Source organism: Lolium rigidum, chromosome 6, assembly GCF_022539505.1.
Source record: "Lolium rigidum isolate FL_2022 chromosome 6, APGP_CSIRO_Lrig_0.1, whole genome shotgun sequence".
Taxonomy (NCBI): Eukaryota; Viridiplantae; Streptophyta; class Magnoliopsida; order Poales; family Poaceae; genus Lolium; species Lolium rigidum.
Genome location: NC_061513.1, coordinates 65,104,541 through 65,121,364, shown reverse-complemented (window position 1 = coordinate 65,121,364; position 16,824 = coordinate 65,104,541). Strand labels below are relative to the sequence as shown.

General features: G+C 45.5%; 1 protein-coding gene across 1 annotated transcript; it reads right to left on the bottom strand.

Moving 5' to 3' along the window:
- Positions 1 to 349: 349 nt before the first annotated feature.
- On the bottom strand, positions 350 to 7,985 carry LOC124665222 (4-coumarate--CoA ligase-like 5). Its single transcript, XM_047202638.1, has 6 exons — positions 6,856 to 7,985; positions 6,530 to 6,719; positions 1,592 to 1,737; positions 1,447 to 1,514; positions 1,205 to 1,307; positions 350 to 677 (listed from the first exon to the last, which is right to left on the bottom strand). Exons 1-6 carry the CDS (start codon positions 7,894 to 7,896, stop codon positions 552 to 554), a joined length of 1,674 nt encoding a protein of 557 aa, XP_047058594.1. The 5' UTR covers positions 7,897 to 7,985; the 3' UTR covers positions 350 to 551.
- Between the last annotated feature and the right edge of the window lie 8,839 nt (positions 7,986 to 16,824).

Here is a 16,824-nt window from a genome sequence, read left to right as displayed (position 1 = left end):
TGGCCCATGACCTGTTCGGAACGCGCAATGCCCCCATCTCGCTGGGGCTGACATTCACGAAATCTGGCTAGACAACCAAACGCGCCCTTAAGCCTGGAAACTGTGCGTCAAACTCGGAGGTGCATATGCTGGCACGTTTAGCTGTTTCTAGTTTCTTGGGACGGGGCTTCTTCAGCCCCCTGATGGTCTTTGTATTCCAAATAATGTGTATGATCAATAAAGTGCCAAGTTTTTCCCTAAAAAAATAAAGAAGAGGAAAAAATGTGATTTATCACAGGGGGAAATTGCTTGGAGGACCAAGTTGAATGAATTCATCTACTGCAGAAAAAAATACCATCCTTACGAGATGTGTTTGAACAGATTGTGCACGCACAGTTCTTGCAGCCTCTTCATTCAAATATCTGTTCCATGGAAACGATACCCGGTGTTTACATGGAAACCGGATGAGCATTTGGAGGGTTGAATAGCTCAGAAAGAACAGCCGATTGCCTAATCATATCTCCAGTTTAGTATATACAAGAAAAATAATCTTCTAGGTTTGCACATACATCTCAGAGCTTGGAGGCGCCCATGGACACGGCCTGCTGCACAAGCTCCCGACGCAAGATCTTCCCCGCGGCTGACTTTGGTATTGCAGTGACAAAGGCCACTCGACGGACTTTCTTGTAGGGTGCAACCTGTGAAACAATGAACATTTAGAAAAGTATAGATAGTGTCTAAAGTGTACAGCGCATTGTCAAATTACGGCAGCAAGGGTCCGAATTACTATATACATAAATGGTGTGTTTATACATTTTATTTTTGTTATTGTTGATGCGGCTCATCTCGAAACAAATCCAAGTTTGTGCCGTGGCATGTGCATACCGAACATTTACGACCTTGCTCATGTGTTGGCATTTGTCTTCCTATGGCACACGGTGATACACCATTAGTCCTCTATAGCTTTCCAACAATATGCTACAAACCATGTCATTCCAGTGTTGCCGTTCTCATCAGGGGAAAGAAATGATAAAAATATCCTTAACGGCCAGAGAGACATTGTCTCTTACAACATTACTAAACCAGTAAAATCCAACGCAACTTGATTTGCTCAGCTTGCTTGCCAAAAAGCAAAATAAAGCTGATGGTGACTGACATTGTTAACTCAAAATCTAACTATATCTGGTAGGATGAAGCATTAGAATAATCTAAAGGAGAAACTTACATGTTTGCCCACGTAATCCATGACTTGTTGCGCAGTAAGGTTTGAACCTGGTTGCCTCACTATAAAAGCCATTGGCACTTGCCCAGCATCTTCATCTGGATATCTGCATAGTGCATATGGAGGGGCATCTTATGTACAGCAACATACCGAACGGAACTTTGTACGATATTTGATATTTGCTGGAATCCATAGTTCACTAGAATTTGGCCAACTTTACTCGAGTTTATACTGACGGTACTTACGGGATAACTGCGGCATCAGCGATTCCAGGATGAGACTGTAGAATACGCTCCAGTTCAGCTGGGGGCACCTGAGATAAGATGTGTATCAGCATCGTGCACATAGAATCTTATGAGACAAAATTCTCCACCGATAATCTAATTGTACCTGGTATCCTTTGTACTTTATCAATTCTTTCAAACGATCAACAATGTAGAGAAATCCATCTTCGTTGAAGTAGCACAGGTCACCAGTTTTCAACCAGCCTTCTGAGTCAACCGTTTCTGCAGTTGCTTTGTCATCACCCACATAACCTGAAAAAACATCCTCATAACTGATACGCCGGAAGAAGCAACTACCGCAGTAATAATCAAGGCAAAAACACAGGACAATTCGGAAATATTGGTCAGAATAATTTGGATTCCTATCTTTTTTTGAGGTAAAAAAGTTCCTATTCCTATCTTCATAAGCTTTTAAAAACAACTAGTGGTACAATCATGCAAGCACATCCTAAATGTTCAGATCAGTTGCTATGTCAGTGTCCACTTAGAAAGCATTGAAAACATTTTGGTTATTTGTACCAAAGTGTAGGGCGTATTGGTAGGTAGCAGATACAAGATGACTCCAACAACAACAACAACAACAACAATCAAGCCTTTCAGTCCCAAACAAGTTGGGGTAGGCTAGAGTTGAAACCCATAAGATCTCGAAGCCAAGTCATGGTTCTGGAACGTGGATAGCTAACTTCCACGCACCCCTATCCATGGCTAAATCTTTGTCGATATTCCAAACCTTCAGGTCTCTCTTAACGGACTCCTCCCATGTCAAGTTTGGTCTACCACGACCCCTCTTAACACTCTCATCACGCTTTATCCGTCCGCTATGCACTGGCGCTTCCGGAGGCCTCCGTTGGATATGTCCAAACCATCTGAGACGATGTTGGACCAGCTTCTCTTCAATTGGTGCTACCCCAACTCTCTCCCGTATATCGTCGTTCCGTACCCGATCCTTTCTTGTGTGGCCACATATCCATCTCAACATGCGCATCTCTGCTACACTTAACTGTTGGATATGTCGTCTCTTTGTTGGCCAACACTCAGCGCCATACAACATCGCAAGTCGGATAGCTGTCCTATAAAACCTGCCTTTTAGCTTTTGTGGCACTCTCTTGTCACAGAGTACGCCAGAAGCTTGGCGCCACTTCATCCAACCAACCTTGATTTGGTGGCCCACATCTTCATCGATATCGCCATCCTTCTGCAACATGGACCCCAAATATCGAAAAGTGTCTCTCTCCGGTACCACCTGCCCATCAAGGCTAACCTCTCCCTCCTCGTGCCTAGTAGAACCGAAACCGCACCTCATGTATTCAGTTTTAGTTCTACTAAGCCTAAAACCTTTCGATTCGAGAGTTCGCCTCCACAACTCTAACTTTCTATTAACCCCCGTTTGGCTATCATCGACTAGCACCACATCATCCGCAAAGAGCATACACCATGGGATGTCTCCTTGTATATCCCTTGTGACCTCATCCATCACCGAATCAAAAAGATAAGGGCTCAAAGCTGACCCTTGGTGTAGCCCTATTCTAATTGGAAAGTCATAAGTGTCGCCATCGCTTGTTCGAACACTTGTCACAACATTATCATACATATACATATCCTTGATGAGGGTAATGTACTTTATTGGGACTTTGTGTTTCTCCAAGGCCCACCACATGACATTCCGAGGTATCTTATCATAGGACTTCTCCAAATCAATGAACACCATATGAAGGTCCTTCTTTTGCTTCCTGTATCTCTCCATCAGTCGTCGTACCAAGAAGATGGCTTCCATGGTAGACCTCCCGGGCATGAAACCAAATTGGTTTTTGGTCACGCTTGTCAACCTTCTTAAGCGGTGCTCAATGACTCTCTCCCATAGCTTCATAGTATGGCTCATCGGCTTGATTCCACGGTAATTAGTACAACTTTGAACATCCCCCTTGTTCTTGAAGATTGGTACTAAAATACTCCGCCTCCATTCTTCGGGCATCTTGTTTGACCGAAAAATGAGGTTGAAAAGCTTAGTTAGCCATACTATCGCTACGTCTCCAAGGCCTCTCCACGCCTCGATGGGGATACCATCAGGACCCATCGCCTTGCCGCCTTTCATCCTCCTTAACGCCTCCTTAACCTCGGACTCCTGGATACGTCGCACAAAGCACATGCTCGGTATCATCAAAAGAGTCGTCTAGCTCAATGGTAGAGCTCTCGGCCTCTCCATTGTAAAGGTTGTCAAAGTACTCTCGCCATCTACGCTTGATCGCCTCATCCTTCACAAGAAGGCGATCATCTCCGTCCTTGATGCATTTGACTTCGTTGACATCCCTCGTCTTCCTCTCCCTAAACTTGGCCATCTTATAGATGTCCCTTTCGCCTTCCTTCGTGTTTAAACGTTGGTAGAGGTCCTCATACGCCCGACCCCTTGCTTCACTCACCGCCCGCTTTGCGGCCTTCTTCGCCACCTTGTACTTCTCCATGTTAGCTGCACTCCTGTCCAGATATAGGCATCTGAAACAGTCCTTTTTCTCCCTAATAACCTTCTCGACCTCATCGTTCCACCACCAGGTATCCTTAGCTTCCTTTCTACTTCCCTTAGTCACCCCAAACTACTCTACAACAACCTTCCGCAAGCAGGTCGCCATACTCGTCCACATCATGTTTGCATCGCCTCCTTCCTCCCAAGGGCCCTCCTTAATAACCCTCTCCCCGAAAGCCCGGGATGCCTCACCCTTGAGCTTCCACCACTTTGTTCTAGCGACTTTGGCGCGCTTACCCCGCCGGACACGGATCCTAAAGCGAAAGTCGGCAACCACCGGCTTATGTTGAGGGACAACACTCTCTCCAAGTATCACCTTACAATCAATGCGAGCGCGTCTGTCTTCTCTTCTAGAAAGGACAAAATCAATCGGCTAGAGTGTAGACCACTACCGAACGTCACTAGATGGGATTCTCTCTTCCTAAAGAGGGTGTTAGCTACGACCATGTCATAGGCTAGAGCGAAGCTCAGGACATCTTCTCCTTCTTGGTTCCTGATGCCATAGCCAAAGCCCCCATGCACCCTTCCAAAACCTGTGTTAGATGTACCCACATGGCCATTGAGGTCTCCTCCTATGAAGAGCTTCTCACCAATAGGTACCCTCCTAACCAAGTCCTCCGGGCCTTCCCGAACTCCCTCTTGGTGCTCTCATTGTGGCCTACTTGTGGGGCATACGCGCCGATAACATTGAGGACTAAGTCTCCAACAACCAGCTTGACAAGGATCATCCGGTCCCCTTGCCTCTTGACGTCCACAACTCCATCCCTGAGGCTCTTATTGACCAAGATGCCTACTCCATTTTTGTTTGAAGTTGTCCCCGTGTACCACAACTTGAAACCGGTATCCTCCACCTCCTTCGCCTTCTGTCCCTTCCATTTGGTCTCTTGGACACATAGGACATCAACACGCCTCCTCACCGCCGTATCAACTAACTCCCGTAACTTACCCGTCAGGGACCCTACGTTCCGGCTACCTAAGCGTATCCTCCTAGGCTCGGCTAACTTCCTTACCCTCCGCACTCGTCGAGTCAAATGCGGAGACCCTTGCTCATTTTTCACTACACCGGGGCGTCGGTGCAGCGCGCCACTAAGGATGCGGCGACCCGACCCTTGCTCACTTATCACCGGATCCAGATCAAGATACGGCGCGCCACCAAGGGGGTGACGGCCCAGCCCTTGCCCATTTGACACCACACCCGGGTTCCGATGTGGCGCGTCGCTAAGAGGGTTACGCCCCAACGAGGTTCCTTTGGGTTTCATCTCCATAAGAGTGGTTGGGTTTTTTACGTTGGCTCGCCTCGCCTATCACAACCCTCCTCCTTTACCCGGGCTTGGGACCGGCTATGTTGAGACAACATAGTTATACCAGCATGTCGGTTATAAGCTCCATTCTAACAAAATTATTTCAATGAACAGCGTACTGCTTATAACCGACATGCTGGTATAACTATCTGTTAAGTAGGAGAAGCATCCCTTGCTGCCAGAAGTTGAAGATTGTTGAAATCCGTAATGGTCCACCAGTACTAGATTGGACAAAAGGTTCTGCAATTATATCCATTATTATCACTACAGAAGTCTTCATGAAGTCCCGGAAAAGAAATTTATGAAGCACGTGGAAGGAAAAACATGCTGCTCGCTTGCGCGTTATGAAAAGCCCTTTCCTATCAGATTGCACATTACAAAAAGAAGCCTTTTCAGATCATATCAGAGCAAGTATAATAAGTTCTAGTCAGCTGACTATAAGGGTTAAAATAATATATTCATACTTCGTTGGAGGAGGGAGAGGAGGAGAGAGAAGAGGAGTGGGCTCTCATGCAAGAGCCAGCTCTAACACGTCCTCCTAGGCACTTTGTGAGAGTGAAATGTGGACCATCCATTGATAAAGTAGTACATGATTATAGCTCACTATTAGAGCAATTCCAATAGTGTAGCCAGCTACTAGCTATAAGCCAAATGCCATGTCATCTATAGCCAACTTAGAGTCAATACATACAATAGTGAGCTACAAATATTTAGTACTTTATTAATGTATGGCCCACATTTCACTCTCACAAAGTGGCTAGGAGCATGTGCTAAAGTTGGCTCTTGCATAAGAGCCCACTCTCCTTCTCTCTCCTCCAACTAAGCAATAATATATTATTTTAATCCTGATAGCCAGCTGACTAGAACTTATTGTACTTGCTCTTATACATATTGGCTCTATGTTAGCTACAAATGACATGGCACATGGCTTATAGCCAGCAGCTGGCTATACTACTCCACATGTTAGGCCATGGACATGCATAGTAACTTCCACATGATAAATGCCGACACTATCTTCACGAGGAGAGCATAAGACCTTGATATAATACTGGCCTAACAGATAAAGTATGGTTTTCGTTGGATGAATTATCGCCATCGTCGTATTCAATTTGCAGCGTGCACACTCTCAACTCCCAACTACTAGTAGTAAACAAATGAAACCGCCATCTTCTAGAGACAAAGGTCAAAACGCGTGCATAGTGATCAGAGACTGATCAGTGCTCACCTTTCATGACGACCGGGCCCCTGATCCAGAGCTCGCCGCGCTGACCCGGCCTGAGCGCCTCGCCGGTGGCCGGGTCGACTATCTTGGCCTGCAAGTGCGATGCCAGCTTCCCGACGGAACCGTATGCAAGGGACTCCTCCGGCCCTACCGTGGATGCCACAGAGCCAGATGATTCCGTCAAGCCGTAGCCCTGTAAACAATTAATGGAATAGTACAAGCATAGATTCGCTGGATCAGAAAACGCAATCTGCAATGGGATGCACGCGAGCGAGAGATTCATCAGGGTTAAATATTCTACATCCTGCATGGAATCTGATGCTTATAACCTGAACAATCTGCACGTCGGGGAAGACGGCGGCGAAGCGCTCGGCGACCTGGCGGCCGAGCGGCGCCCCGCCCACGCCGATGACGAGGAGCGAGGAGAGGTCGCGGCGGCGCGCCTCCTCGGACTTGATCATGGCCACCAGGAGCGGCGGCGCCGCGGGCAGCAGCGTGACGCGGTACCGCTCAATCGCGCGCAGCGCGGCGCCGAAGTCGAACCGCTCCATGAGGACGGCCGTCTCCCCCATGGAGACGGAGCGCAGGACCATCATGAACCCGAAGACGTGGAACAGGGGGAGGGGGAGCAGCGTTACGGCCGGCGGCGGCGGCTCCTCGCCCGCCTCGGTGGCCTCCGCGGTTACCTTCTCGTGGTTCTCGGCGTGCGCGCAGATCAGCGCGATGAGGTTGCGGTGCGTGATGGCGACGGCCTTGACGCGCCCGGTCGTGCCCGACGAGTAGAGCACGGCCGCGGTGTCCGACTGCTTCACCGCCACCGGCGGCGGGGCCGCCGCCTGTGCGCCGGCGGAGGACAGCCGGCTGTACTCGTCCGACCCGAGGACGACCGTTCTCAGATGGGCTGGCAGCTTGGCGGCTACCTCGGGAGCCGCGAACGCGACGACGGGCCTGGAGAGGCCGACCTGGTGCGCGTACTCGTCGGCGGTGGAGGCCGGGTTGGCGGGGGAGACGACGGCGCCGATGGACATGAGCGCGAAGTGGAGGACGGGGATGTCGAGGCGGGAGGGCGCGACGACGAGCGCGACGTGGCCGGGGCGGAGGCCGAGGGAGGACCAGAGCCCGCCCGCGAGGGAGCGGACGGCGGCCAGGAAGGACGGGTAGGAGACGGCAATGCCGGTGGCGGCGTCGATGAGCGCGGGGCGGTCGGGGAGCGGGGAGGACAGGAGGGAGAAGGCGTACGCCGCGACCGTGACAGGGAGCGACTCCGGCGGGAACGTGCCCGCGGTGCGGACGCTGTGGTAGGTCCGCGTGGCCGCGCAGAAGCCGCTGCGCGGGTCGATCCCGCCGGGCGGCGCCGCCAGCCCGGCCATTGGCGTTTTGGGGGATTTTGGTTTTGGTGCGGGGAGCGAAGGCAGGCTGCTGGACGGAAGAGCGGCGCAGAAGTAGAGGAGAGACGTGGCTGATCCCAACCCTCGCGAGTTTATATCACACGAGGTGTAAAAGTGGGATGGGATAAACCACGACCAAGCTGCCGAGGGCGCCATTGGATACCGGGTCTATTTTTTTTTTTCGAAACACAGTACAATTAAAGACGCTTATACATACGCGTACAAACTCACCCCTATGAACGCACACACGCACACCCTACCCCTATGAGCACCTTCAAGAGACTGCGTTGAATAACTGATCAGACGGGTCTTGAGATTGACGAAGTCACCACAGGCGCCTCGCTGTCGACGGGAACGTCGCCTCCCACTGAAGAATATTCCGCCTTTATGAGACACCAAAGTGTCAAATCTGGGATTTGAACTCTGGTGGGCTGGGGGTGCCACTGCCCTCCTAACCATCCAACCACGGGTTGGTTCTCATACCGGGTCTATTTTAAACCTACTGGATCTACTCTGTGTTTCTAAAAACAAACTTTCTAATTTTATTTAAATACTGAGATATATACATAGACATGTTTTAGTTATAGATATATTGTATCTAGAAAATATTGCGAAACTTTTTTTTAGAAACGGGAGGTGTATCAGAGTTCGAATCTTAGGTTTGACACTTCGGTGTTTCATAAAGTCAAAATATTTTTTCATTACGAGATGATGTTTCCGTCAATAGCGAGGTTGTCTATGGTAACTTCGTCAATCTCAAAATTCATTGGATTAGTTTTCTTAGAATCTCTCGAACATGCTCACGGTGGTAGAATGTATGTATGTGTGTGCGGTCATGTAGGTAAGTATATGTATGTATGTGTGAACGTCTATGGTCTGTTTTATTGTGTTTCAAGAAAAAAGACCCATTTTACTGCGAATTTTAGCCACGGGAAAATGAGGTTAGAAAGATGCGGATTTTGTTTATTATCCTAGTCGTATCATTTATTAATTTTTGAGGCTGGTAAGTCGTTGCTTGTGTTTATACACAAACTGCTATGAGGCTGTCCATACCGGTAGTATTATAATAATATTATTATATTGACAAGGGATTAACTTGTCAATGCCTACGTATTGTAGACTAGGATTTAGTTGGAAGTAGAGGGCGAGTAGATCTCGAAGGTTTCAGCCGAAAAGTAGTCGACGATTAAGAAACTAGGGTTGTGTTGACAATGGATTCGATCCCCTCTTCGTCCCTCGACTCCCCCTTATATAGGAGGCGGAGCCGAGGATACCGTGTTACACAAGATTACAGATTCCGGGAGACTCTCTGAGTTCAACCCGTAGAGTTACAAGTCTCTATATTTCCGAATACATCTCTAACTTTCCTTAACACTAACTGGGCTTCCGAACTTCATATTCTTCAACTTGTGGGCCTTCAGCAAACCCCGGGTACCATCTTTGGCAGGCCCATTGGGAATGCCTATGTCATATATAATATAGTATTATTGTATGATACTACCTCTATAATGCATGATATTATGGACTACTATTTATAGTCTTACTACTCTTTTCGTTTCTTTTTAATTAACTCGGATTTATATAAAATAGTACTAAATCTCCTGAGTCAATTAAAAGTAATTAGGGGAACTATATTTACTGATTTGCAGAATCTCAATGCAAATTTGTGTATAAGATATATTTGACACTAACTTTTCTCGTAATGTGCACTATGATACATTATCTACCTATGTTACTATAATTTTCTTTTTTTCTCCTTAATTAGCTACTACATCAGCATTTTGGTAGACCCAGAGTGCATAATACTAGCTAAAATACTAGCACTGTGGCTAGATTGACGATACAAGTCTGTATGTTTAGGTGTGTGTGATGTCTACGTTCCCCCTCCTTTCCTGTAGACAGTGTTGGGCCTCCAAGAGTAGAGGTTTGTAGAACAGCAGCAAGTTTCCCTTAAGTGGATACCCAAGGTTTATCGAACTCAGGGAGGAAGAGGTCAAAGATATCCCTCTCATGCAACCCTGCAACCACAAAGCAAGAAGTCTCTTGTGTCCCCAACACACCTAATAGGTGCACTAGTTCGGCGAAGAGATAGTGAAATACGGGTGGTATAAATAAGTATGAGCGAGTAGCAACGGTGCCGGAAAAGTGCTTGGCGTGTAGTTGATGGTGGTGGTATTGCGAGCAGTAGTAACGCAGATAGTAACTCAGCAGTATTTAGGAACAAGGCCTAGGGAATAGACTTTCACTAGTGGACACTCTCAACATCGATCACATAACGAACGGATAAATGCATACTCTACACTTTTGTTGGATGATGAACATATTGCGTAGGATTACACGAACCCTCAATGCCGGAGTTAACAAGCTCCACAATAATGCTCATGTTTAAGTAACCTTTAGTGTAAGATAGATCAACGCTACTAAACCAAGTACTAGCATAGCATGCACACTGTCACCTTCATGCATATGTAGGAGGAATAGATCACATCAATATTATCATAGCAATAGTTAACTCCATAATCTACAAGAGATCATGATCATAGCATAAACCAAGTACTAACATGGTGCACGCACTGTCACCTTTGCACACATGCAGGAGGAATAAACTACTTTAATAACACATTGCTAGAGTAGCACATAGATAAATTGTGATACAACATGCTGCAATCATAAAGAGATATAAATAAGCACCTCACTATGCCATTCAATGAGTAAGTATTCTGTGAAATCTAGCCTAAGAGACCCACACGGTGCACACACTGTCACCTTTACACACGTGGGACGAGGAGTCTCCGGAGATCACATAAGTAAAACCCACTTGACTAGCATAATGACATCTAGATTACAAGCATCATCATATGAATCTCAATCATGTAAGGCAGCTCATGAGATTATTGTATTGAACTACATAGGAGAGAGATGAACCACATAGCTACCGGTACAGCCCCGAGCCTCGATGGAGAACTACTCCCTCCTCATGGGAGCAGCAGCGGTGATGAAGATGGCGGTGGAGATGGCAGCGGTGTCGATGGAGAAGCCTTCCGGGGCACTTCCCCGCTCCGGCGAGGTGCCGGAACGGAGATCTGTCCCCCGAATTGGAGTTTCACGATGGCGGCGGCGCCACGGTAACTTTTCTGGAGTTTCGTCAATTCGTATCGGGTTTTCGATCCGGGGGCTTTATATAGGCGAAGAGGCGGCGCGGGAGGGCTGACAGGGGGGCCACACCATAGGGCGGCGCGGCCCCCCTCGGCCGCGCCGGCCTAGGGTTTGGTGGCCCTGTGGCCCCCTCTCGGTCCTTCCCGGGTGTTCGGATGCTTCCGATGAAAATAGGAACTTTGGCGTTGATTTCGTCCGATTCGAGAATATTTCGTTACTAGGATTTACGAAACCAAAAACAGCGAGAAAACAGGAACTGGCACTTCGGCATCTTGTTAATAGGTTAGTTCCGAGAAAATGCACGAATATGACATAAAGTGTGCATAAAACATGTAGATAACATCAATAATGTGGCATGGAACACAAGAAATTATCGATACGTTGGAGACGTATCGGCATCCCCAAGCTTAGTTACTGCTCGTCCCGAGCGAGTAAAACGATAACAAAGATAATTTCTGGAGTGGCATGCCATCATAAACTTGATCATACTATTTGTACAAGCATATGTAGTGAATGCAGCGATCAAAACAATGTGTATGACATGAGTAAACAAGTGAATCATAAAGCAAAGACTTTTCATGAATAGCACTTCAAGACAAGCATCAATAAGTCTTGCATAAGAGTTAACTCATAAAGCAATAATTCAAAGTAAAGGTATTGAAGCAACACAAAAGAAGATTAAGTTTCAGCGGTTGCTTTCAACTTGTAACATGTATATCTCATGGATAATTGTCAATGCAAAGCAATATAACAAATGCAATATGCAAATATGTAAGAATCAATGCACAGTTCACACAAGTGTTTGCTTCTTGAGGTGGAGAGAAATAGGTGAAGCTGACTCAACAATAAAAGTAAAAGAATGGTCCTTCAAAGAGGAAAGCATCGATTGCTATATTTGTGCTAGAGCTTTGATTTTGAAAACATAAAGAGAGCATAAAAGTAAAGTTTTGAGAGGTGTATGTTGTTGTCAACGAATGGTAGCGGGTACTCTAACCCCTTGCCGGACAAACCTTCAAAGAGCGGCTCCCATTTTATTTTATTTTTGGATGGCACTCCTTCCAACCTTTCTTTCACAAACCATGGCTAACCGAATCCTCGGGTGCCCGCCAACAATCTCATACCATGAAGGAGTACCTTTTTATTTTAGTTTTATTATGATGACACTCCTCCCAACCTTTGCTTACACAAGCCATGGCTAACCGAATCCTTCGGGTGCCGTCCAACAATCACATACCATGGAGGAGTGTCTATTTTTAGTTTGTTAATTTGGGACTGGGAATCCCATTGCCGGCTCTTTTTGCAAAATTATTGGATAAGCGGATGAAGCCACTAGTCCATTGGTGAAAGTTGCCCAACAAGATTGAAAGATAAACACCACATACTTCCTCATGAGCTATAAAACATTGACACAAATAAGAGGTAATAAATTTTGAATTGTTTAAAGGTAGCACTCAAGCAATTTACTTTGGAATGGCGGAGAAATACCATGTAGTAGGTAGGTATGGTGGACACAAATGGCATAGTGTTGGCTCAAGTATTTGGATGCATGAGAAGTATTCCCTCTCGATACAAGGTTTAGGCTAGCAAGGTTGTTTGAGGCAAACACAAGGATGAACTAGTACAGCAAAACTCACATAAAAGACATATTACAAGTATTATAATACTATACATCGTCTTCCTTGTTGTTCAAACACCTTACTAGAAATTATCTAGACCTTAGAGAAACCAATTATGCAAACCAAATTTTAGCATGCTCTATGTATTCTTCACTAATAGGTGCAAAGTATATGATGCAAGAGCTTAAACATGAGCACAACAATTGCCAAGTATCACATTACCCAAGACATTATAGCAATTACTACATGTATCATTTTCCAATTCCAACCATATAACAATTTAACGAAGAGGAAACTTCGCCATGAATATTATGAGCTAAGAACACATGTGTTCATTCGAACCAGCGGAGCGTGTCTCTCTCCCACACAAGCATGATGTAATCCAATTTATTCAAACACAAACAAAAATAGAAACAAACAAACAGACGCTCCAAGCAAAGCACATAAGATGTGGCCGAATAAAAATATAGTTTCAGGGGAGGAACTGATAATGTTGTCGATGAAGAAGGGGATGCCTTGGGCATCCCCAAGCTTAGACGCTTGAGTCTTCTTGATATATGCAGGGGTGAACCACCGGGTGCATCCCCAAGCTTAGAGCTTTCACTCTCCTTGATCGTAGTATATCATCCTCCTCTCTTGATCCTTGAAAACTTCCTCCACACCAAACTCGAAACAACTCATTAGAGGGTTAGTGCATAATAAAAATTCACATGTTCAGAGGTGACACAATCATTCTTAACACTTCTGGACATTGCATAAAGCTACTGGACATTAATGGATCAAAGAAATTCATCCAACATAGCAAAAGAGGCAATGCGAAATAAAAGGCAGAATCTGTCAAAACAGAACAGTCCGTAAAGATGGATTTTATTAGGCCACCAGACTTGCTCAAATGAAAATGCTCAAATTGAATGAAAGTTGCGTACATATCTGAGGATCATGCACGTAAATTGGCATAATTTTCTGAGCTTCCTGCAGGGCAGTGGGCTCAGATTCGTGACAGCAAAGAAATCTGGAACTGCGCAGTAATCCCAATCTAGTACTTACTTTACTATCAAAGACTTTACTTGGCACAACAAAACACAAAGCTAAGATAAGGAGAGGTTGCTACAGTAGTAAACAACTTCCAAGACACAAAATAAAAACAAATTACTGTAGCAAAATAACACATGGGTTATCTCCCAAGAAGTTCTTTCTTTTTAGCCATTAAGATGGGCTCAGCAGTTTTAATGATGCACTCGCAAGACATAGTATTTGAAGCAAAAGAGAGCATAAAGAGACAAATTTAAAACACATTTAAGTCTAACATGCTTCCTATGCATAGGAATCTTGTAAATAAACAAGTTCATGAAGAGCAAAGTAACAAGCATAGGAAGATAAAACAAGTATAGCTTCAAAAATTTCAGCACATAGAGAGGCATTTTAGTAACATGAAAATTTCTACAACCATATTTTCCTCTCTCATAATAACTTTCAGTAGCAACATGAGCAAACTCAACAATATAACTATCAAATGAAACATTCTTATCATGAGTCTCATGCATAAAATTATTACTCTCCACATAAGCATAATCAATTTTATTAGTTGTAGTGGGAGCAAATTCAACAAAGTAGCTATCATTATTATTCTCATCAAGTGTAGGAGGCATAGTATAATCACAACAAAATTTACTCTCAGCAGTAAGTGGCATCAAAAGACCACTATCATTATAATCATCAGAAATAGGAGGCAAAGTATCATCAAAGAAAATTTTCTCCTCAATGCTTGGGGGACTAAAAATATCATGAAAACCAGCTTCCCCAAGCTTAGAACTTTCTATATTATTGTCAACAATGGTGTTCAAAGCGTTCATACTAATATTACTACCAGCATGCAAAGAAGATTTCATAGGTTTTTTAATTTTCGCATCAAACAATCCATGTTTTAAATCAGGAAATAGAATAAGAAGCTCACTCTTGTACATTATGCCAAACTAGTGTAAACAAGAAACAACAAGATGCAATTGCGGGATCTAAAGGAAATAGCTTTGAGCACACACACGACGGTGCCGGAAAAATACTTTACACGAGACCGTAGTATGAGAGCCTTTTACCTTTCCTCCCCGGCAACGGCGCCAGAAAAGTGCTTGATGTCTACGTTCCCCCTCCTTTCCTGTAGACAGTGTTGGGCCTCCAAGAGTAGAGGTTTGTAGAACAGCAACAAGTTTCCCTTAAGTGGATACCCAAGGTTTATCGAACTCAGGGAGGAAGAGGTCAAAGATATCCCTCTCATGCAACCACTGCAACCACAAAGCAAGAAGTCTCTTGTGTCCCCAACACACCTAATAGGTGCACTAGTTCGGCGAAGAGATAGTGAAATACGAGGTGGTATAAATAAGTATGAGCAGTAGCAACGGTGCCGGAAAAGTGCTTGGCGTGTAGTTGATGGTGGTGGTATTGCGGCGTAGTAACGCAACGTAAACAGGTAGTAACAGCGAGTAGTAACTCGTAGTAACGCAGTATTTAGGAACAAGGCCTAGGGAATAGACTTTCACTAGTGGACACTCTCAACATCGATCACATAACAGAACGAGATAAATGCATACTCTACACTTTTGTTGGATGATGAACATATTGCGTAGGATTACACGAACCCTCAATGCCGGAGTTAACAAGCTCCACAATAATGCTCATGTTTAAGTAACCTTTAGTGTAAGATAGATCAACGCTACTAAACCAAGTACTAGCATAGCATGCACACTTGTCACCTTCATGCATATGTAGGAGGAATAGATCACATCAATATTATCATAGCAATAGTTAACTCCATAATCTACAAGAGATCATGATCATAGCATAAACCAAGTACTAACATGGTGCACGCATTGTCACCTTTGCACACATGCGGGAGGAATAAACTACTTTAATAACACATTGCTAGAGTAGCACATAGATAAATTGTGATACAACATGCTGCAATCATAAAGAGATATAAATAAGCACCTCACTATGCCATTCAATGAGTAAGTATTCTGTGAAATCTAGCCTAAGAGACCCACACGGTGCACACACCTGTCACCTTTACACACGTGGGACGAGGAGTCTCCGGAGATCACATAAGTAAAACCCACTTGACTAGCATAATGACATCTAGATTACAAGCATCATCATATGAATCTCAATCATGTAAGGCAGCTCATGAGATTATTGTATTGAACTACATAGGAGAGAGATGAACCACATAGCTACCGGTACAGCCCCGAGCCTCGATGGAGAACTACTCCCTCCTCATGGGAGCAGCAGCGGTGATGAAGATGGCGGTGGAGATGGCAGCGGTGTCGATGGAGAAGCCTTCCGGGGGCACTTCCCCGCTCCGGCAGGGTGCCGGAACAGAGTTCTGTCCCCGGATTGGAGTTTCACGATGGCGGCGGCGCCACGGTAGCTTTCGCGGGTTTCGTCAATTCGTATCGGGTTTTCTGATCCAGGGGCTTTATATAGGCGAAGAGGCGGCGCGGAGAGGGCTGACGGGGGGCCACACCATAGGGCGGCGCGGCCCCCCTCTGGCCGCGCCGGCCTAGGGTTTGGTGGCCCTGTGGCCCCCTCTCGGTCCTTCCGGGTGTTCTGGATGCTTCCGATGAAAATAGGAACTTTGGCGTTGATTTCGTCCGATTCGAGAATATTTCGTTACTAGGATTTCTGAAACCAAAAACAGCAGAAAACAGGAAGCGGCACTTCGGCATCTTGTTAATAGGTTAGTTCCAGAAAATGCACGAATATGACATAAAGTGTGCATAAAACATGTAGATAACATCAATAATGTGGCATGGAACACAAGAAATTATCGATACGTTGGAGACGTATCAGTGTGCGGCATATGTTTATGGTCACCTCTTCTCTTTAGTGCTCACCATAAACATACCACACCACCACACATACCACGACATCATCACACACAATGAGTAGGAATAAAATGAGCTATACATTGGCTAGTAGTTCATCGGCTAGCGGGTCAAACTATTTAACCATCTTTCTTTCAGGAGGGCCACTCGTTCAAGTGTCGCTCTTCCTACCGACGCTGAGGAATCGCCTGTGTTTCGCTAAGATGGTGGGTGTGAAGCTCTCTGGTATGCTTTCATCGTCATGTCGTAGTTTCTTTGCC